At 32.7% G+C, this 24,004-nt stretch overlaps 1 protein-coding gene across 1 annotated transcript in view; it reads left to right on the plus strand.

Annotated features, from left to right (window-relative positions):
- The window catches only part of LOC118205094 (serine-arginine protein 55-like), a 73,522-nt gene that overhangs the window by 11,787 nt on the left and 37,731 nt on the right, over positions 1 to 24,004 (plus strand). The window contains exon 3 of the mRNA XM_085816962.1: positions 13,290 to 13,360. Coding sequence (XP_085673088.1) covers positions 13,290 to 13,360 — 71 coding nt within the window. The remainder of the gene's footprint in view (positions 1 to 13,289; positions 13,361 to 24,004) is intronic.

Below are 24,004 nucleotides of genomic sequence, written 5' to 3' on the forward strand. Positions count from 1 at the left end.
TCAAAAAAGGATTTAAAAATTAAACTAGTATTTCAATGGTGTCTTAAGAAATATAGAACTATATAAACTTATGCAATCTGAAATGAGTGCGTACGCTAGATTTGGCGCGCTGTTAAATGGGCGCGTTTGCTGGATTTGGCGCTTTTGCGCATACATTTTTGCTGCAGTTTTCTTACGGCTCTCGAAACAGAATAGTACCAAGTAAACTTTCTTAATGAGATTTTAATGATAAGATCTATAATCTATTCGTAACAGAATTACATGAAATACTTTTTAAGTATAGCGAAACTTTATTTTTAAGAAATTAATAGTAAAAAATAATAAACATTTTATCTCGCACAAGTCTTCGTACACTGAAATATTTTTGGATTAAATCAAAATTAAAATTATGGTTTGCTGCTTTTTTTAATTTTTGCATTGTGGTGGCATTTAAAATATCATTTGCTTTAATTTTTTACAGTTTACTTCATAATATTCTATTTATTATTGAAAAAGTGGGTCGCAGTCACAAAGAAATTACAAACAGCATTCGAAAATTGATAATTTTTCACCATAGTAATGGTAAATCAGTTCGCAAAAATCAATGATAAATACACCCGAAAAGTACTGGAATAATGTCCTATTTGCTGATGAAAGCAAATTTAACATTTTTGGTTCCGATGGTTGAATAACTGTATGGAAAAGAAAAAATGAGGAACTTCATTCTAAGAACTTAGTTGGAACAGTTAAGCATGGCGGTGGAGGTATTCTTGTTTGGGGGTGCATGGAAGCATCAGGACTACGTAATTTGGTATTTAATGATGGTATAATGAATCATTCTCTTTATTTAAATATTTTAAGAGACAATTTAAAATTATCATCCCAAAATTCGGGTATTGGAAACAACTTTATTTTTAATCATGATAACGATTCTAAGGATACGGCTCTTAATGTTCGCCTGTGGTGTCTATAATTATCCACATGTTTTGAAAACACCGCCTCAGTCGCCAGATTTAAACCCCATAGAACACATTTGGAAAGAACTGGGGATTAGAGTATCAAAACGAAAAGCGAACTCGGAACAGTCATGATGGAAGAATATAGATGAACATTGATACAGAAATTATAAGAAAAAAACTAGTAAAATCTATTTCCAGACTTTAAAAGCTCTTGTGGATGCTAAAGGATATCCTGCTAAATATTAATTTAATGAAAAATGAAAATATTTACTAAGGTGTCAAGATTTTTTTGAAGTGTACGAAGACTTTTGTGAAATAAAATGCTTGTTATTTTTTTTATTATTAATTTCTTAAAAATAAAGTTTTGCTCTTTTTTAAAAATATTTCATACAATTTTGTTACAAATACATTATAGATCTTATTATTAAAATCTCATTCAGAAAGTTTACTTTTAATTAATGGATAGAGCCTTATTTCAATGAAATTCATAAGTGTATGAACACTTTTGGGAGCCACTGTATATGGATCTGTGATAATTCTCCAGCTTGTCTGACTCTGTTTTTAATCCAGATTTTTTCTAAGATGTATTAGGAAATGAATTCGTGTTTCATGTGTGTGATCAGTTTAGTAGAATTTTGAATGCACGTTTAAAACTGTCAGTTTTGTTATGGCCAGTTCAGTATCCATGATACTGTTGAGTTGAAGGCTGCAACTGATATTTTGTAGTTCATTTTTGAATTTAAGCCAACTGATAATCTTTTTTCTGGGTAAAATTGACATGCAAATGATTGGAACTCAGTTCCATTCAAGTGTAGTGTATGATTGATTCTTTTTGTTGGGAGTATATCTAGAGCATCTGCAGTCTCATTATTATGAATGGGCAAAGAAGGTCCAGTAATTTTAATACCATGTTGAAATGTGAAATTATTAAAGATTCTTTCATTCAGATTCGTAGGCCTTGTGACATGACAAAAATCATCATTTTGTCATAATCTGGTTCGTTGGGTGGTAAATCGAGATGAACAGGAATGCTTCTCTCGTAGTGCTATATATTAGTGTGACTATATCTTGTATTTCATTGACGAGGAGGACGTCGATGTTATATTTACAAGTATTTAGTTAATTTTAAGTTTGATTTTTTTGCCTCCTTATTCCATTAGCATTGAAAAAATAGATGTAATTGTAGCAGTTTTCTGCCCCCATACTGTGTAATAATGAGTGGTTAGACGTTGCTAAGCCATGCCTTGGAGTAGTTACTGTTTTAATTCCTATTTGAAGTTTAGTGGTGAGTTATTTTGCATTACTATATCTTGTCATAACTTTTTTGGTATTTGCTAGCCATTCCAATAGAGACTGATCAGTGATTGCAATTTCAGTTTCTTTACAGATTAAAATTTTTCCATCCTGCATCAGTTTCTGTCTACACAGTTTTAATTAATTTTGAAATATATTTTCAAAATTAATTAAAACTTTGTCTTTTTTATTTTGTTTTATTTCTGGAGTTTTTTTTTTTTTTTTTTTTTTGGTAAAAGTTTGGCCGCATTTTTGTTGCCTTTTGGATGCAATGTCCCTTATAGGATGAAATATGATCTGTACCACATAAAAGACGTTTGCCAGGACCATCTTTTATGGATCTTGATTCCCATGGCAGGTGATATGAAGCACGCTTTATACATCGTGATTTGTTGTAACACAGGTTTTGGCTGTGCACATATCTTTGACATTTATGGCATTTAACGGGACCTGGTTTAGAGCTATAAGCTTCAACAGTACTTACTTTGATGAATAGAATGTTTTGATTGTGTAGCTCTTCAGTACTGGTTCCTTGAATCTGCACTTACTATTGAAAATATCCTGGATATCGAGTAGTGGTTCACTTTGAGAAACAGTCGATTAATATGGGTGTCTGCAGTTATAGCAATACTGGTTAGAACATCGAACTGGAAAAGTCCTCGGTCCCAGCCTTCATTGTGATTCTTGGTTTAACAGTTCTTTGTTCTCGATCTGACCTAGTAAAAGTCCTCAATCCTGGTGCACACATGTTCCCCTAATTTAATTAATTATTTTGTCTTATTACAACTGCTTTTAGATTCGCAATTAGAAATACTATTAGCATATTGTGGGAGTTCTGTAGACATGCCAACAAAATTAGACAGAAGTCGCTTATAATTAAAACACACTATGTCCTTGGAAATTGTCTAACAGAAAGCAAAAACACCTGATGACTACTGGATAAGCCACAAGTTCTTTTTATGATAAACATGAATGAATATGCAATTTTTTTAAAGATAAATTCACACTTTTGGCTGTATCCAAATCATCCATCCCGGATTTCCCAGGACTGTCTCGAATTTTTACAGCTCATTTTTTGGTCCCAACTGGACTCGTCGGGACTTCGGCGATTCCGGATTATAGATCATCAATTTAAATCTGGTAAGATGGCGTGCAGAAATTATACAATTAAAAATATGAAACCGTAATTTATGTAATAAAGAGCAATTATGATCTAAAGAGTATCAAAATTTACAAAAAAAAGCTTAACATTTATTAAACATTTCTTTCAATGTAAGTTTTTTAAATTGCTTCGTTTTTTATGCTAATACCTTCTCTTTAATTCTATAAACAGACATAATTTGTTGTTCAGTTACAAAGTTTCACTGTTCAAGTCCTGCAGTTGCTGTGTCAAGAATACCGACTAACTTGTCAATCGAAATTTTTTCGTTTTCAATAACATCTCTGTCAATTTCTTCAGTATTGGAAGCACGCATGGGTAAACGCTTTGCGCGCATTAAACATGCATACGTAAACGCTTTACGCTCATGTAAATTTGCGGCTTTGAGGTCCGGATTATAGATAATGGACGTCTGGATTACGGACTTTGTACTGTATATAACATTTGTTCCCCAAAACAGTAGTATGAGAATGTAGAAGTTTTAAGTGCTGTGTGATAAGGTCGCATAGATGTTCTTTGTGTAGTTTTCCCAGGATGACAGATTTCCAAATGCAGTGTTACCGCTTTCACACCAGAAGAGAAATCCTGGTGCAACAATATACCTTTGTTAATTATTCCAGTTGCAGCCTCGAAGCTCACTTCAATGGTTTCAGAGATAAAAGAAGTGTTTCACAGGCATCAGAAGGTGAACACTTTTGCCATTATACGAGTGAAGGAATTCTTTCACCGCAGGAGTTCAGCAGAGGTAACGACACTGTGAGTTAGTAAAGTTTGGAGCAGCTATAAAGGAAGGTGGTTTTATGAGTAGAGACAGGATTTTTCTGCTGGAGCTATGGTCGTATTGGCTGGCTAGAACTATCACTCCTCATGTATACTGTTAATACCACACTTTCCTGTTTAACAATTTTCTGAAATTAAGAATTGAATGCAACCAAGTCCACATTGTTGTAAATCACAGTTGTTGATGTTTTTATTTGATTAGGTTATTGTTAGAATGGGAGTTAGAAGTTCATTTCAATCCTGTATTTATGACCAGGATTTGTGTAGTGGTTTCGGCCACTACACCACAGCTTATAATTATTTAAGTAGTGTAGCTTGCAAATTGAGAATACAAGCTTAGGTTAAGAGATGTGCTCCATACTGGCTGCATAAACAGGGGATTCCCAATCTAGCATTTACCTTTGTTGTTTTTGAAATTTGTGTTCTTTAAAAGACCTTGAGAGTAAACGCAGTATTATTTATGTGTAGAACCGAGGTTCTGTGTTTTAGAAGTATAAATTGCACTAACTTGAAAACATAAGATTTAATCGGTTACTTTCTTTCCATTTAACAAAATAGATGAACATACCTTGTCAGACTGTGGCACATTAGTAAAATTATGTGATAGAAACATACGAATGTACTTGACTGGTACAGCTTGATTTGAACCTGCTTCACAGTTCATAAGGACAGGCAAGTACTTGGTGATGTAAAAAGATTATCCGGAATGCTTGGCTATGTTCCTGTTTCTACTGTGCTGTTCCCTGTTAGCACCACGGATGCTGGCCACGTTGACAAGCACCTAGTATAGGCATGGCAAGCTTCTTTAAAATATCGTTTGGCGTTTCTGTTGTAGACACAACACAACATAATGTCATTTTTTTTAATTGTCTTATAACTCTTGTATAATGAAACCAAATACCGATGTGTTTAGTTCGAGAATGATGAACTGGATTTTTCTCTAAATGTTGTGCACTTTGATTGTCATTGTACAACACATTGGCTCTGTTACCCTTTTCGAAAAACCTAGCTCTCTTGATAGCAAATGCGTCGCTTCTTTTGAAGCTTCAGTCAATGCTATGTAGTCTGCCTCAGTGCTTGATAGCACTACAAATCTTTGCTTGCGTGATTCCCAAGAAATCAGGCTTCCTGCTAATATGAAACTATAGCCACTAAATTATTTCCTGTTGAAAGTACTTTCTGCCCAAACCCCATCTACATAACATTTAAGATTTTAGTTTGTTTTGCTATAAGTTATCTTCATGTTTGTGGTAGATTTAAGGTATTATAGTACGCGCTATGATTGAATACAGTGAAAATATTTCAGGTTACCGTTAAATTGATTACGCCTTAATTTAGAAGTCGAACAACAAAAATCAGTGTTATATTTTCAAATTTTACCAGGACTAGTTTCGATACTTTTACTGAACCATCATCTTCAGCTGCTTTTCCAGCTTAAATTAATATTAAATTGTATAATCTTTGACGACTAGTCCACATTTTTAGTTTCAATTTGACTGTTCTTGTTTAATTACATCATCGCGAGCTGTATTTGATTTTGTCAGCATCAGAACGTGCCTTTATATTCTAAGTTTTCTCTAAATAACAGTCTTATTTAAACCTTTGTTTCATATTGTGGTTACTTTCAGACATAGTGATAACTTGCTTCACGTCTGTCGGGAGGTTATGGACTATTTAACTTTTGCCAGGTCAAGTAAACCCTCATAGCGAGGTTGACAAGTTAAAAGATAAAGCATGCAGAAACTAGTGAGAACATTGGTTTGTGTATTAAAACAATTTTCTGATTGTTAGAAAAGATTCTTTAAAGAGAAGTAAATTGATATAAATTAGCCAAAATGTGTGGGAACGCTTCAAATTATAAAGACTCATAAATATTGTGTTGATTGTTGTTACAAAGCATTAGCTTTTAATGTGTAATTATCCAAATGTTGTTTAAGAATCAATGTTATAAATAACATGTATTTTATACTGTGAAATTTTATTAGATTGTGATTTTAATAGGGCTTTTATAAAAAATATTGTTAAAAAATATAATTTCATATCGGCCATACAAATCAATGATGAATATCTAGCTACCCAATTTAATTATTTATAACTAACTGCTTACCCTTAAAAATTATCTCTGCATATTAAAGCGAGTTATTGCCTTTCATTAATATTTAACGTGGTCACAAGATAAAACACAAAAATGTAAAAATTCATGCATCATTCAAATTAATCGTGATCTTACGTAATTAGTACAAATATTTCTTGCCCAATCAAAATAATTGTAAACCAAAACTAACTCGAACTGAAAAGTTTCGTCTCCCTTCTTCCTCTGTATTTTTATTGTGACACTCTCTCTTCTTGCTTATGCTTTTCTCTTGTTAGACGCTGCAGGAATCTTATATGGTTGCTTCTATGACAATAGTATCAGAATTGTTCTGGAAATAGGCAGGGCTGGCCAGTGAATTGTGGCCACGAAATATGAATTTAAATAAATATGGAATTTAATCCAGCATCAAACTGTCTTTGCTAAACAACATTGCTACCCATCTATATCTCAAGTGTTCTTACATTCAGTGCTTCCAAAATTTTTGTTATTATTACATATATGTGTAAGATATAACAAAATATATAGCTGTTTCAAAAAAATAATTGGCAACCTCAAGTTAACATTTTAAATTTGGCGATCTGCCCTTAAATTCATTTCTTCTTACAGGTTCCAGATTTTTCTATCTTGCATAACGTTTTAATGCAGATGCCTCTTGTCCAATCAAATTAATTGTAAACCAAAAGTCTGAACTGAAACTTTCCCACTCTCACCCCTTCCTCTGAAGTGCTATGATACTTTTCTGTGTTAGCTGTCTTGCTGGCAAGACGCTTTTAATCCATGCTGCTGCCACTTACATGCTTAAGATGACGTCGTACTTCAAAATGCTACTTCTGTATTCAAATATAATTAGAAAACATCTTGTCTTAAAAAAAAAAAAAAAAAAAAAGGATAATTTGATACAGTCAAAAGTCATTAATCCGGACTCGACGGGACTTCGGTGATTCCAGATTATAGATCATCACTAATTCAGAAGTCAAACAACAAAAATCAGCATTATATTTACAAAAGACTTCTGTGTTTCCTTTTTTCTAACATATGCCTCATGTTCCTTGACGTGAAATTTTAAGGCTCTTTTCGGGTTGTTTATTCTCCCATCAATAAAATTCCGAGTTTCATACTCAAGGACCCCATTCCGGATATGAATTCCTGGGTTATTTATAGGATTCCTTGCCAGTGTGGTTTAATTTACATTGGCCAAACTAAAAGAGCCTTAAAATTTCGCGTCAAGGAACATGAGGCATATGTTAGAAAAAAGGAAACACAGAAGTCTTCTGTTGCTCAACATTGTTGGTCCAAAAACCACACTTTCAATTTTTCTGCTGCCGAAATTATTCAAAAAACATCTTCCATTAGAGAACTGGATTTTCTAGAGGCATTTCACATTCATAAAAATCTTTCTGTTCTAGTTAACGATCCTAATTCCAATTCAAATATGCCTTCGGCCTTTAAAGAAATTATGTTTTATTTCTGGTTTCACCAACAGATGGCGCCACTTGCTTATTCTTGTCCAGGCTTTCTTATCTAATCATTATTTCCTATCTTGATCATTTGCGGTTTTGCAGCTGAGGATGGTAGTTCGGAAAAACCATCACATCTTTCCTAGGAAGCCAAAGCGGAGATGTTTGCTTGACTAGGAATTCTTTCTAATTTTTAAAATTAACTAGCACTTCACGGGCCTAACCCGGCGACCCTTAACTATTTCTCTATTATCAAATGCCCGCTGGACTTAATTCGGCCTAGTTCCTCGGTCCTATATCCGTGCTGCTATAGATAACATGCTCCTCCACTTGCCAAGACCTCAGCTTTTCACAACTCATGGTCCAGACAATTAGGATATTTAATCGCGACAGACTAACTGACTTTTTATAATTATTACCACTCAATGTAACTTAATTCATAATCCCTACGTAAATTTAGTAATTACTAAAATTAATCTCTCCTAGAAATATACTTCAAACACTCTTCTGCTAAAAATTTTTTGCATTCAATAATCTGCATTCAAATCTACAAGCTTGCATATCTTCAACTCACATCTTCATTCACGAAATTTAGCTTATTCCTGCCCCTAATTTTTAATTCTCCCCCCTTTTATTCCACTATTCACCTCCTACTTAAACCACTTTTCCTCGCTAGTCTTCCCTTTATTCCTCTTAAAAAACTTCTCCGTCTTTTTCACAGTTAACTTTCCTCGCAGTTCTCTTTCCCTTTCGAAAAGTTGCTTCTATTATTCAACTCGCCACGGGCGGTCGGAGAACTTTTCGCCTTCACTGAATAGTCTTTCTCCCCCCTCCTTTCGCTCCTCCATCCCTGGCTTCGAGCTTTAGTCGCAAGACTCTCCCCCCCCACCCATTCCCAAGGCATTAGCAATTACTGCGGTTTTCCGTAATACCTAATATACCTTTCCCAAGCCCTGGAAAAATTATGTTTCCCGGCTGATTGTCTTCCAACCTTTCCGATTCCGTTAACGCAGTGCGTTCAGGAATTCGCCTTAATCATCACCTCTCTCTCATTCAATCCTGGATAACAAGTTGAAAAAGCAGAAAGAATTTCTCGTCCCTTACGCGGACTTCTTATTCATTTCCTTCACAGTAAACCCTTAACGGTTTCGTTCATTTTCCTTCAGCCAATGCTCTTTCTTAATTACTTCAGTTTTCTTAACGAAGTTGTGGAGGTAATTGCATTAAGTTGCAAAGGTACTCCGGAAAATATCGCCTTGGGCCTTGGAAAAACCATCAAAACTAGTCCTGTGAAAGTTTTGTAAATATAACGCTGATTTTTGTTGTTTGACTTCTGAATTAGTATTTATTCTACGTGTTATTGTGTCTTAATTATAGATTATCAGTTTAAATCTGGTAAGATGGCATGCAAAAATTACAAAATTAAAAATATGAAACAATTTATGAAAATAAAGAATAATTATGATCTAAAGGGTATCAAAATTTACAAAAAGAATAAGCTTAATATTTATTTGTTTACTTTATTAAGCATTTCTTTCAATGTAAGTTGTTTAAGTTGCTTCGTTTCATGTCATAAAACTTTCTCTTTAATTCTATTAAACAGACATAATTTCTTGTTTAGTTACAAAGTTCCGCTGTTCAAGTCCTATAATTGCTTTAAATCATATCAAAGACAGAGTACATTGAGATGAAATACTACATTTAGTAAGGAATGACAAGCCAAATAAAATAAAAACATCTGCAATGAAGATAAGGAGAGTGCTGACAGATCAACTTCCAATTCATAGCGCACGGCGTTTCCCCTCCCTCCACCCCGCCACAGAGCAGCGTGAAATTGATAAACAGATTTCGAATTTCAAAACATACTTTCGCTTTGTAGATCCTTTACATATTAGTAAATATATATCGTAAATTCTATTTGACATAATCGAAAGTTCAAGCTTACTTTTATAAAATTGCTCTAACAGTCTGCAAAAAATAATAAGCCAGATCCAATTCGAAAATTAAGGAACAACACAATCATCAACATTAACTGAAATAGATAATTAGATAATTTTAGCTTATACGTCTATTATACATAAAATGCGCGCGCGAAAACGTATTCTGCACTTGCGCACACTCATATGCGCAGTCGTAAATGTCTTACGCGCACGCGTAAACGCCTATGCATATGCTTCAAAGCGGCGCATGTGCAGAAAGTTTGTAGCTTTGAGGTCCGGATTATGGGTGTCCGAATTAACAACTTTTGACTGTATATGTAAAAAAAAAAATAAAGATTGTGATTTTTCAAGATACGTTGTGCTACATTGCGTCATCAGGCTTTTCTACTCTGCCACACTACGGTCTTCTCGGTCATCTACGCTGTATCTAAGCTGTTAAAAGTTCCAGTACCTTCATCTATGCATTTTTAAATTATTACATATTTATAAAAAGTCAAGAAAGGTTAACCTGATGCAAGTTTTTCCCCAATGGTCTTTCGAACTCTGCTGCCTCAAACTTCCAGTGAATAATCAAATTCGTTTCCGGTGTGTGATTTAGTGCTATATTCCAAAAGTGCTCTGAAATCATAGAGTATCTGTAAGTTCAAAATCGAAACTGTTTCGAATCAAGGTCAGTTTTGCAATGTTGTGAAACTGGTTCTCGCTCGCTTCAAATATTCGTAATGCATTTCTAATGATCGCGTAAAAAGAAAAACATCGAAAGTGCTTCACTCAGCAACCCCATGAGTGAAATAGTGTTTTGTTCACATTTTCCGTTTTTCAGTGCTCTTATTCAAAGAATGGATATTATTAAAAGTTATTAATGTGATTCTGAAGTGGTATGAAGTTCCAAATGGAGTAAATTGCATTTTTAAAATGACTGCATTATAAGTAACTTTGCATTTTTAAGTTATTGTATTATGATTTATTAATGGCAATAATTTGCTTAAATCATTTTAAAATCAAAGTTAATAATTCAAAAATATTATGATTTATTTAAAATGTAGTTTTGTATTTCTGAATTGGGAAAAAGAAATTATTGAATTTGGTAAAAATTAGGTAAGGAATTAAAAGATTTTACTTAGAAAGGTTCTTAATGCGAATAATATTTTTGTACTATTGTTTGAATTTCTTTGAATTTATAGTTTAATTTTTACTATATTTTAAGAATGAAATTATTGTTTGAAAATTTTAAATTCTAGGAATTTCTTTAATGTTTTCAAGATAAACGTTGAAGGCTCTCACCTTATGAAAAAATACCTTTTTTTTTTTTATTAAATCTAAGTATTTTTTCATAAGATAGAGTGTGTTTCAATTTTTATAATGTAATGACAGTAGTTCGAAAAAGGCCAGTTGCCTCTATTGAAGGGAACGGAGGCCTTTTCTGCAGTAACTGCTAATTTGGCAAATCTTTTGGCCACTGCTGAAGAATAAACACCAGTTAGCTCAACTGATAAACCAATATGAAGGAAATGCTAGTATTTAGAGAAAATTGTGACATCTTCAAGTTTTTAAAGAATTAAGTAAATTTTAAATGTCTTAATAATGAAAAGTTTGAAATTTGTTGTGTTTATGAATGATGTGTTACAAAATTTTTATATTTTTAAAATACCTTCCTTAAAAAACATAATTATGGAAATTCTAACAAACAACATGAAAGTTGACATATCAATCTGTAATATAATAGAAATATTTTCATCAACAAAAATTTGAGACTTTTATTTGAATATTTAGTTTGTGAAAAAATTTGAACTTTTACCATGTGGAACTATCAAGAATTTTACAAAATTTCATTGGACATTCTTATTTCAGAACTCTTAAAATATGCAATTGTTTTAAAAGAATACAGTGCTAAAATTATTGAATTCAAATTTTTATGACTTCCAGTGAAATGTCAAAGTATCTGTCAAACTTTTATGACAATTTTTTGTTTAAAAATTAAATAGGTTTGTTATTATGTTTTGTATTTTCAAAATTGTATTTTTCACATTTTGCTGCTCTAATGCTTTTTCTTCCACCCTGCTCACCCAGCCTTCTTTTAATGGGGGAATATGTAAGCAAAATATGATAGCTGTTTTAAAAAAATAATTGGCGATCTCAAAATTAACGTTCTAAATTTGGTAATCTGCCTTAAATTCATCACTTCTCACTGGTTCCAGATAGAAAAATCTTACGTAACGTTTTAATGCAGATGCCTCTTGTTCAATCAAATTAATTGTAAACCAAACGTCTGAACTGAAAATTTCCCACTCTCACCCCTTCCTCTGAAGTGCTATGGTGCGTGGCCCTTTTCCATGTTAGCTCTCCTACTGGCAAGACGCTTTTAATCCTTGCTGCTGCCGCTTACATGCTTAAGATGATGTCGTACTTAAAAATGCAACTTACTGTTTTCAAATATAATTAGGAAACATCTTGTCTGATAAAGGATGATTTGATATGTGTAAAAAAATTTCTTTTGAAAATGTTTTGGTGTGCAGTGTAAAAAACCTGTCAGTTTTCATTTTTGTTTGATGGATATGATATTTAAATATTTTTTCACTTTTGTAACATTTGAGCCTTCAATTTATATAAAATTTTGGTTAGAGTAGGCTGAAGGGTACCCCTTGTATTATCGCAAAGCTGTTGTTTCATTTATCACCAAGTTGTTGTTTCATTTATGGTAACCTGAGTACTTGAATGTTCCGCAAATATACTTTTACCTAAAATTGGGTGCTCCTTCGACTTTTTAAGTGAAAATACAGTCAAAAGTCTTTAATCCGGATATCCATATTCCGGAATGATCTATATATAATCTGGATCTCAAAGCTACAAACTTTCTGCGCATGCATCAATGCATAATGCGACCGACGCAGCGCGCAATGAACTGGAAGTTGATCTATCAGCACTGTCCTTATCTTCAGGGCAGATGTTTTTATTTTATTCGGCTTATAATTCCTTACTAAATATAGTATTTCATCTCGATGTACTCCGTCTTTGATATGATTTACAAATTCCTCGTCATTATAAATATCACAAATACAAATCAAATAGTTTTCTGGTTGCAATTTTCTTAATTTCGACTATGCGTAATGTATGCTTTATGCATGCGCGCGTTGAAAGAAATGTTTAATAAAGTAAACTAATAAATATTAAGTTTTTTTTTTTTAAATTTTGATACCCTTTAGATAAAAATTGCTCTTTATTTCATAAATTATAGTTTCATATTTTTTATTTTATGATTTCTGCATGCCATCTTACCAGATTTAAACTGATGATCTATAATGCGGAAAAACTGATAATCTGGAATCGCTGAAGTCCCGACGAGTCCGGATTAAAGACTTTTGACTGTATATCGATGTGTACAAAGTCAAGGGAATGCACTATGCCAGATGTTTTTAATTCTCTGATTTTTTTTTAAGTGAAAATAGGTCGACGTATACATGGATAAAGTCAAAGGAGTGCACAATGCCTAGTCAAAGAATTTCACAAACTCGGTATCCATGTACCAGCAATTTTCGCCAAGGGGTACCCGTAAATATACCTTTACCAAAATTTTTACTTAATATAACTTATCAATAATAAAACAATGAATGTAAATTTTTATTTTAGGAATTTGATGACTATCGTGATGCTGATGATGCAGTTTTTGAGTTGAATGGGAAGAAACTTCTGGGAGAAAGGTAAAAACTGTTTGCATTATCTCTAGTATCAAAGAGCTAATCTAGTCACTTGTGTTTCCAGGAGATAAACAGGGTTAATATGGCTTGCTTTTTTCTCAAGATTGACACTTACAACCAATGCAGTTATTGACATATAATCATTAAAAAAAAAAATTCTAAAAAGTGAAGCATGTTTGTCCACAGAGTTCTCACAAGGATACAGTTGACAGTGTATAGGGTCGTCTCAGCATAGAATAGGTTTGCTGTGTCATATCTGCCAACTTTTATGAATATTTTGTAATTTTTAGGAAAGGTATCTTAATTTGATGATCCTGCAGTCAAAATTTTATTTTTTAATGATTTTTCACTTTCTTTATCAAGCTTATTCTTTTGGATTTCGGGACAGAAAAGATAAATCGTAATATTCAGACTAAAAGTGCAAAATAGTAAATAAGGCATATTATATACATTTAATTAAATTATTATATACATAATTGCAATAATTTATTATATATGTTAAATTATTATTACATATTAATTGATTATATTATTCATTGTATTATACGTACACAGCATCGAGGTTTGCTGATTTCGCTTCATGCAAAGATTTCCAGTTTCGGATTCCGGTGTTAGGAATCACTGTTGCTGTAAAATGTCAATAGCTTTTCTTTATTTTTCCGTATATCCAATTCCATATGATTCTGCTTTAAACCTAGGAGTGGAACCTGCCTCCATCTTTTGCAGAATTTGCACTTTTTATATTACCGTTAATGCAACATCTTTACGTTTTTCAATGTTGCAAGTAGTAAAATCTTGAGTACATTTCTTATCTGTCGTTGTATTAAAAAGGGCTGACATTTAATATACTCTTAATTTATCTGCAAAATATCCGGATAAAAAAAACGGCAGCACTAAATTATCTCGTGAAATAACAAAGCTCAGAAAATACAACATAAATCATGAACTTGAAAGAAGAGTGAATCGTCTGCTTTTTTACCTCGATGCGGATTAGAGTGGAAAAAACTTTTATCTTCCATTATGACTCATTATTATTCGATAATTATGATATCATTATTCTGTAAGAATTTTTTCTTCAATATTTCGTACTCAATGTCGTGGTTTCTGGAACCTATAAACTGAATGTTTTTATATTTTGAGAGGCAACGCGGATTTTCGGTATTTGACTGTACTCTTAGCACTGTAACTGTAGATGGAGGTACTGGTGCTATGACTTGTTGCATCGGTTGGGAGTTATAGCGCTGACGAAGTACACAGTTTCTTATAACATGTTTCACATTTTGTCTAAATCTAATTATCCAGTATTTTTCATGGAGGAACATGAGAGTACTAGCTGCACCTGTATGAAGAACTCGTTCATATGAATCACATACCAGAAGATCTGTAAAATGAGTTTTTGAAGGAATAATTATAGTGTGCTGTTCATGAAAATTTAAAGTTGATTTTTAGTCCTCCTTCCTTAGCAAAACTCCTTCCTCACTCTTAGAAAAGGATTCAGTTCATAAATTTTTGAGTTTTTTTAAATCATCTGTCCAGACTTTAAACTATTAATTTCACCAGAAAAATTTTCATATTTAACTTCTTTTATCAAATATAATTCTGTGACAAAGAGTTCTGCAATCAAGGGTCCTGTTTTCTTGTCAGTTTAGGTTTTCAGATTGTGAATAAATCTAAATATCCATGCAGTCACTCTAATAGCACTAATTAATTTACTATAATTTTCAAGATTCAACAGAGGATTAAATTTTTCTGCTATAGACGGTGGTATTGTGGTATCATTTATACACTTTTTCTGCTCTTAATTCAGCGTCAGGAAACTCCTTTGTCGCAATAAATTTACTAGGCCAAGTACTCGCTGATTCAACTAACCAGTCTGGTCCAGTGTGCCATAATTTTGAAGACAACAAATATTCGGCTGAACATCCTCGAGATAAAATGTCTACTGGATTGGACTTCCCATTACAATGTCTCCAGTTATTTGGGCAAGTTAATGTTTGTATTTCAGATACTTGATTTTTTACAAACATTTTCCATCGTTCGGAAGCACTATGAATCCAGTGAACCACTATCATTCTGTCAGTCCACAGATAGATATTTTCTTCATGAATTGAAAACAGCTCTTTTAAATTTTTAGCAAGTCTTGCTGACGTTAATGCTTCTAATAAGTCTAGCCTTGGAAGTGTGAGTTTTTGTTATAATGGTGTAATTCTAGATTTTGTCATAATGAATGCTATCTGCCCTTCTTCAACTGATCTAAAATATGCGAGTGCACCATACGCCTTTAATGGATGCATCACAGAATAAATGCAGTTTAGTATCTTTATTTTGCTTCAGTTTGCCGGGGAAATATATTTCGGAAATTTCAAATTTCTTTAATTTTTCAATTTCACCGTGCCACTCGCACCACAACTGCTTACATTCAGTTATAACTTCGTCAAATTTTAAACCCAACTGCCAAAGGTTTTGAATACAAATGGCACCAGAAAACCTACTGGATTGAAAATAGTAGCATCGGAAACTTTAATATATTTCTTTTTGTAGTGTTTTTACAACTATTTAATGTTTAGTGCAAGTTATCTATGTTCAAGGAAATTACATCTTTACTCGTACACCAGTCAAGCCCTAATACTTTTACGAAGCTATTTATTTCATTTTCCGATTTAATTATTCCACAATCGTCCCAAAGTTTTTTTAGTTCCTCAAAATTTGTGCTAAACTGACGCAAATTCATTTCGACATCTTTAACCTTTTCGCGACGGCACACCTTTGTTTAAGACGCTCGTGCGGGACGGAAGAGAATCGAAGGCAGTCACCATACAGGACAGAGGTTTTGCATCGCTAAGCCTAATTTTATAACAAAAATCAGAAAACAAAAGTTTCGCTTCTAGCATCGTAATTTTTGGTATCATTTTAGATTATTACTTGAGCTCTTATATATGTTAAAATTAGCCCATAAAACATTTTTTTCTTTATTTTACATGAAAATATACTTAAAAAATTGCTTATCTTCTAAAATAATTTTCGGAAGCGCTATTCAAATTATTCCAAATATTTAATTGATAAAATCCATCAATAAAGTTTAAAATTAATAAAAAGAACACAATAAAGAAGACTATTTACAGTAAGAAGTAACAAAATTTAAAATGAAAACTAGTGTGGTAAATCTCGAAGCACAGAGAAGTATCACTTTGTAACTCTTAGAAAAAGTATCACATTTTAACTCTTTAGAAAATGAATCAGTACTCTCATTTGCGTTAGTAAATGGTTCACTAATCATACTAGGGTATTCTTCCTCTGATAAATAGCGCCTTCCCGCCATAATATACTAGAGGTGAGGCTTTCCTAAATAAAAAAAAAAAAGAAGGAACGGAAATGTATCTGAAGGCAACGCAAAACATAAAAAACCGAACATAGTAGAGGAAAAAATAGAATAAAAAAAGGAATTGGATATAAATCAGATACGAGAATGTTTTCATTAGTACGCAGCGATTTAAAGAGCCCACCTCTGTTTACGCTTTCCCTCTGCCCCCCACCCTCGAACAGCTGATGAGTAAAATACCAAAGTCAAGTAGAATATATCAACGTAAAACTGTGTTCATTTCAAAAGTAATGGATACAGGATGCTATCTAGTGGCCTTCAGAAAAACGTTCCACCTTAAAATGCGTATACGCATCACCCATCCTCTGAATGCGATCTTTACTGATGCGTGGATGGGACGCCCGGCTGTCAGAGACGTTCTTAGGGAATGCGTATATGGGATGCCCGTCCTGAAAGGGTTAAGCACGCAGTAGGCTCCAGTACTGAACTGAAGCCTTGTAACGTCAGAACATCCGCGTTGGGTGAAAGAAAAGACAGGTTGTCTTTTAAAATATTTATTTTAAAAACTTAATAAGAAATTCTTGAATAGTAATTAAAATAATGAAATCATTTCGGCATTAATCATACAAAGGCCGCTGGGATGCTTTCACTTGTTTATAGCATCAAAAGCCTTTTACACAAAGCTGTCTCCTTGTTAAAAACCTGGAAAGAGAATAATTAGTCCCTTATGTCTAAAAACCACACTAGTGAGGTTTCTGCTCCACCTTTCTTTCAAAGGTCTTCTGTCCATTCTGTCGCTGACAAGTAGATAGTTCTCATTAAGCACCTGGAAGTCCGAGGGTGCATATATCTGAACGTCACAACTCCTCCCCATTCCTGGGGGTGAGGGTTTTCAGAACTCCAATTTTTTGCTGGGCTAAGTATCAAGGATAAACATAACAAGAACTATATTGAGGACAGTAAAAAAAACATATAATCAACATAATACATAGAACTAAAACTTAATTATACACATACAAATAAAGAACATATAATTTTCTGAAAAATGTAATATACAATATATATTCCTAAGTTTAATATTAATTATATATCTAGCCAGGCTGAAAAGGGAAATCTTGCATATTTTTAATTTTCCGTTTGTGATAATCTCTCAATGGTAACCGAACACCTGGATGAGAACTATTCCATTTGACCTCAAAATAAACATGTACATTTAATTTGGCTTTAACATCAGAAAAAAACTACTTCATTACAAGTTGGATTTACATCATTCATGAAGTAGCTATATTTAATCCCCTTTGACCCTTCAATATCAGGCACTAGTATAAATAAATGATGAACTGCAGATTCTTCTACTTTCCTTGGTAAATTTACACTACTCGGTGTCTTGGGCAATTCTCCTACGGAATTTTTAGGCATTTGCAAACCTTCTGAGTGGTTGGTACAAAACATCATTTGGTATATCTACAGTTTCTTGTTCGTGCCGAACCGAAAAAGAAATTCTTAACTTGTACACATTTCCCAAAGAGTTACTGTGATCTTCTAACACGACTAAGTCAAAAGATGGTTTTACAACATCACTTTTCTTTTGTAGGTCCGCTACAAAAGAATATTTTATTGTAGGCAGTGACAGTTCATTCATCTTCGTTTCAGGCAGAGAGAAATTGATTTTCTCCATCCTTTTTGTTTGCGAAAAGACTCCACCCCTTTCTATAATGAGGGGAGAAACTTCGCTTGAGGGTTCGAGTTTGCCGCGTTCAGACTCCAGTGGACAACTTTTTCCTATTTCATTTTTTGATTGATTCGGGAGCTCAAATACCTGTTTTCACCTGAAAGAAAAGTTTATCGTGTTGATCTACTGCTAATTTTTCAGTGGTTCTGTTTCCTAACAGATAATGACCGGGATCCAATTAATTTCGAATGACCGCTGCTTTTGTTGTTACTTGGCCAAAAGTTCCTTGTATTGTAATGTTTGCTAAGGGTAAACAAATTGGGACCTCATCGAACAGGTGTTTTATCCAAACAGTCTCGCCCGTCAGCATCGAAGGAGTGAGATATTTCTTGCATATTACATCAATGCATGACCCGGTATCTCTCAAAACTGGAAGATCAAAACCGTTCACTTTAGCCTACAATCTTCTTCAATCTCCTGGACTCTACAATAAACTTAGTTTTGAGATTTTTTTTAACTTCCGGACATTGAGGCCTTAAGTGTTTGGTTGAACCACAAGAATAACACTTAAGTGGTCTTCTCATATCAAATTGATGCTCATTCTGATTCCGGAGATGTGCCTTTCTCACAGAAGCATATCTATCTTCCCCTCCAGACTGGCGATACTTTTGGGATCTCTTGAATTTAAATGATTTTTATTTGTGACTATTTATTTTTATTTATTGATTTGTGACTCGGAACTATGAACAGGAGATATCTTCTTCTGGGTTTCACATATGTGTTTATACTCTTCTAGCATTTCTGCTAATTTATGTGGAGTCGTTATGTTCGACCATTCGTCAATAAAATGCTGCTGCACTTCGACATTTACACGGCGCTTCACTTTGTCCGTTATCATGAGATGCTTTAAAAGTTCAAATCGGTAACTTCCAAACCTGCAATCCATTCTTCAAAATAATTCCTTAATTCAAAGACCTGTCCAAGTGGTTCGAGTGTTGTTCTGGGATTCCGTAAATTTGATACGAAATTTTTCTGGGCTAAGCTTAAACCTTTTAAGCAATATCCTCTTTACATAATTGTAGTCATAAGCCTGTTGCTCTGATTTTCGCATAATCAGCTTAAATATGTCAGTTGGCAAGATTGTCAATAAGACAGAAACCCATTCTGATTGGTGAAGATTCGCATGCTTTGTTTGGCGCTCAAACATAACTAGATACAAACTAATATCATTCTCTTCGGGATCAAATTTTGGAATAATTTTTTTTAGATTGTAACAGCTTTTCTTAAGTCCATTTTCTTCATTCCCGCTATTTACAGAGTCTTTTGCGTTAGCGGCTTGTAATCTTAACTTCAATAATTCAAATTCCATTTCTTCTCTCCTAATTCTATCTTGCCTCTCTTCTTCTCTCCTAATTCTTTCCTGCTTCTCTTTTTTCTTCTCTCCTAATTCTTTCCTGCTCTTTTTTTTTTTTTTTTTTTCTTCTTTCACAAGCCTCGTTGAAGTTATATTTTCTAACAGGCCTTTCACTAGTTCCTCTTCATAGGATTCATTTCCATAATCAACTGTCTTAAATCCAATATCCTAAGTTCAGGGCTAACTTTTTCCCCTACCTCTTCAGCCAAGGATTTAAGATCCTCTTTCCTAACTTCATCTAAGCTTAATTTGCTAAGAATGCCATGATACGAACAAAATTATGCTAACTACTTAACAGTTTTATCTCTCTCACACTACATCTATATAAAATAAATTTAAACAAATATCATTTTCACAAAGAGAGAGTTAAATTGAATCCTTAATTTTTTTCACATTTTTTGACAGATCTTGAACAAAAACAAGACAGTTTACACTAGAATATGCACATTATGCGTTCAAATAAAAATTTGTCTACTTGAGGACTTATGATACTACAGATAATATTACCTCTTAAAAGCTTTAAATTCAGTTGCATTAAACTCAATTGCTGATGATAATACAATATACTTTCATCAAAATTTGAGGTATAGTAAAATATGCATTTAAAGGTTAATTATAAAAAACTTATATCTACATGCTCATAACTAAACATCAATATGACAACCGTTAAAATGAAAAATACTTAGGATTTATAGCATTCCCTTTTTACTAATTCAATAGAAAAAAAAAATTCTCAGTTTTTACACAAATAATGTTTGACACACCTTAACTGAAAATTCTAATATTTATAATATTCAAAATGTCTTGGAAATGAATGTCAGAATGCCACCTAACCTTAGAACCTTCAAGGTTACAGTAATTTGTCTCCTTTACACATTCAATTATATAAGCTTAATTTGAGCACAACACATCAACGTTTCAGATATTAAAAAAATTTATTAACACAGATTTAAATTCTAATTTATACTTTCTTATTGTAACGTAAAACCCAAACAGCGCATTTCTTTAAGCTTTACAACATTTTTTTCAACATTTTGTGTGTTACCTTTGCTTACTAAATATCATGTTCTTTATACTTCAACCATAAAATTCAGTTCAACTGCAATATCGCAGAATATTTAAAAGAGCATCTCTTTAGAATTTCAGTAAAAATGTTCCCCTGTACAGTGTTGCCATTGCTCGCTTTGAAATCTTTGAGTTTGTTAATCATCAATTCTGTAATGTTTTACAAAATATGAAATAAATAGTAAAACAAATTCCAAATTTGGGCGTCCAAATGCCCATATTCGAATGGAGAACTATGTTATTGAAAATTTGATGTCGCTCGTGTACTGTTGTTTTTTCACAGTGTGAGAAAGAGAAGCATATATACATTCATGCAGATTCTTCATTATTTAGTTTCTTTAAATATAATGCAGGGCTCTAATATTTGGTGAGAACAATTTGAAAAGTGAACCAATGCAAAATGCTAAAACGAAATTAAAAGCTAAAAAAAACTAAAAAAATTAACTGTCAGCTCCAAAAATTTAGTACAAAATGCTAACAATCCAGACATGAGGAATCTCTTAAGAATGGATATGCACAAATTATTTTAAAAACATAAACCTAATTTAAATGAGAATTAATTAAAAAAAGGAAATGCATATTTAAGTAATTTAAAATGAGCAATATAGTTTTAAAATTTTCGTTAATGCTAAGATTCATAATTAAAATGACTGAGAATCGAATATAGTCTGTAACCTATGGAACCAATTAATTGACAATAAATCTGTGATGACGTCTGAAGTCATGTGAGCATATGGAACTATGACGTCACAAAAATCAGGTGATCTTTGACATCATTTGCGATTGTTGCAATTTTTTTAGTCTTGCTACTTTAATTGAAAAATTTCTAGCAACACTGTGTGTATGCTGTGCCGCCAGAAAAGCTTGATTCTGTGTGATGTCGATCTTTGTGTAGCATGCTTAGTTACATTCCTTTAAACAAATAATAAAGTCATGTTTCATTAGATTTAAGAAAACTCTAAGATGCCACCCATTGACAATATTATTAAGTTTAAATTTGTGTTTTAATTTTTTTTTTCTATCCTGGTAATTAAATTTTGGAAAGTAATATTGGTATTGATTTTTGTATGTTTTGTAAGGCTTTGATTATCTTTCCTTCTTTTATTTCATCAGCAAATTACCTATGTTATGTTAATGCGAGTTTTTCTTCTAGTATGACAAAAGGAGTACTATACATATGCAAAATAGCAGGATAATTCATGCTCACATGTCACTTGTGATCATTTCTAGTGCTGCGGTCTATTATGGTATTTCAGTCTAAAATTTGATGTCATGCATTCTCCTTGAACCCTTAACTAATTTTTTAAACTGTAGCTATTCTTATATATAAGAAAAATGAGATTTGTGTAAAGAAACTAAATGTGAAATACCTCGGATCAAGAGAGGAGCAGAATGTATCAATATGTGTAATAATAAATTTAACAAAATAAACTTTTGCAAGTAAAATGCTATGAAAAATATATAAACTTTAAAATGTCAAAAAGAAATTAATAAAGTGAAATTTTATTGCAAATTATTAGAAGCCTTAAAGCATAAGAAAATTCTTTTCAAAAAGGAAATATTAAAATGAAATACACTTAGCTATATGCCAGGCATGACCAAATTGTGGCTCTCAAGTTCCATAATTGCAGTTTCCAAAAGGCAATGAAGGTCTCTGACCCCTTAAATATGACTTCCCTGCAGTAAAATTTTATTTTTTAAATAAATTTTCATTGTATAAGAAATCATCCAGTGACATGCATCTTTATCATTTAGTAATACAATTCCTCAAATTATAATTTAGTCAATTTCAAACTATCCATCATGCAGTGATCATAAAAGTAGCAAATAAAGAAGTATATAATTCGGTTTCTCCGAATTATTTTATAACTGTGTTGTTTTTAGTCCAGAGGTAGTGGTCATTGGGATAGCGTGAAAAAAGAAATAATGTACTCTAGTCTTTTTCTGTCATGTTTAATTTTATTTCAAGCACTTTCTCCTTGCAGTTCTAGTAACCTGCTTCCTGAAAAGAGCGGTTTAGAATTTTGGAAAATTAACTATTCTTTGCAAAAACTTTTTTTTTTTTTTTTTCAAATTTTTCGAATGGTATTGCAGTTGCTGAAGAAATTTCTTTCAGGTTAGAGACAAATTTGAGATCTGATTAACTCATATGTGTATTATGATAGAGGAGATAAAATTTCTCATTTGTATTTGGTTGCAACCTTTTCATGTCCATCCTTAAAGAAGCTTGGTGATTTTTGTACTTTTTTCTGCAAACCTTTCACAGTAATATGCTGCAGTCATGTTTTCCAGCAGGAATTCTATCTTGTTTAATGATTCATTGGGAATTTTAGATAGTCATCACTTATTTCAAACCTTACTGTGTTCACAAGTTACAGCAGAGAAATGTAAAAATTAATGTAAAACTTATTCTTTGCAGCCAATGAGACTTAAACTAATACAAAACAACTTATCACCTCTGATGCTTAGTAGCTTATTGGAACCTTAAAGTATATTAACTGGGTTACAACCCTAGGAACTGTACATGAAGCTACGATACTAACTGTAACTGTATCGGACAGAGAGGATATCTAACTTTAGAAACTTGCCAACCGTGCCTATATCAGACTTTTAGGTCTGTTATGATAAGTAAGTCTTTCTCTAGGCAAGCAGCAGTGGTGACAACAGCTAGTTTTCTGTTACTAATCCTGCTGATCATGATTTTACTTCTCATATTAATGTATGCTCTTTGTCATAAAATTCACCTTCTATTTACTAGACTGAGCAACTATGTGACAAAATGCGACATCAAAGAAAAAGTCAACGTAAAGTTAACTGTAAGCACAGTCAAAAGTCTTTAATCCAGACTCGTTGAGACTTCAGTGATTCCGGATTATATATTATCAGTTTAAACTATTTGATGTGTATTCGTGATATTTATTATGACGAGGAATTTGATTTAAATCATATCAAAGATGGAGTACATCAAGATGAAATACTACATTTATTAAGGAATTACAGTCAAAAGTCGTTAATCCGGACTCGTCGGGACTTCGGTGATTCCAGATTAAAGATCATCAGTTTACATCTGGTAAGATGGCAAGCAGAAATTATAAAATAAAAAATATGAAACTGTAATTTATGAAATAAAGAACAATTATGATCTAAAGGGTATCAAAATTTACACACACACACACA

Source organism: Stegodyphus dumicola, chromosome 5, assembly GCF_044657685.1.
Source record: "Stegodyphus dumicola isolate Sdum_Otavi_A_Nest chromosome 5, ASM4465768v1".
NCBI lineage: Eukaryota > Metazoa > Arthropoda > Arachnida > Araneae > Eresidae > Stegodyphus > Stegodyphus dumicola.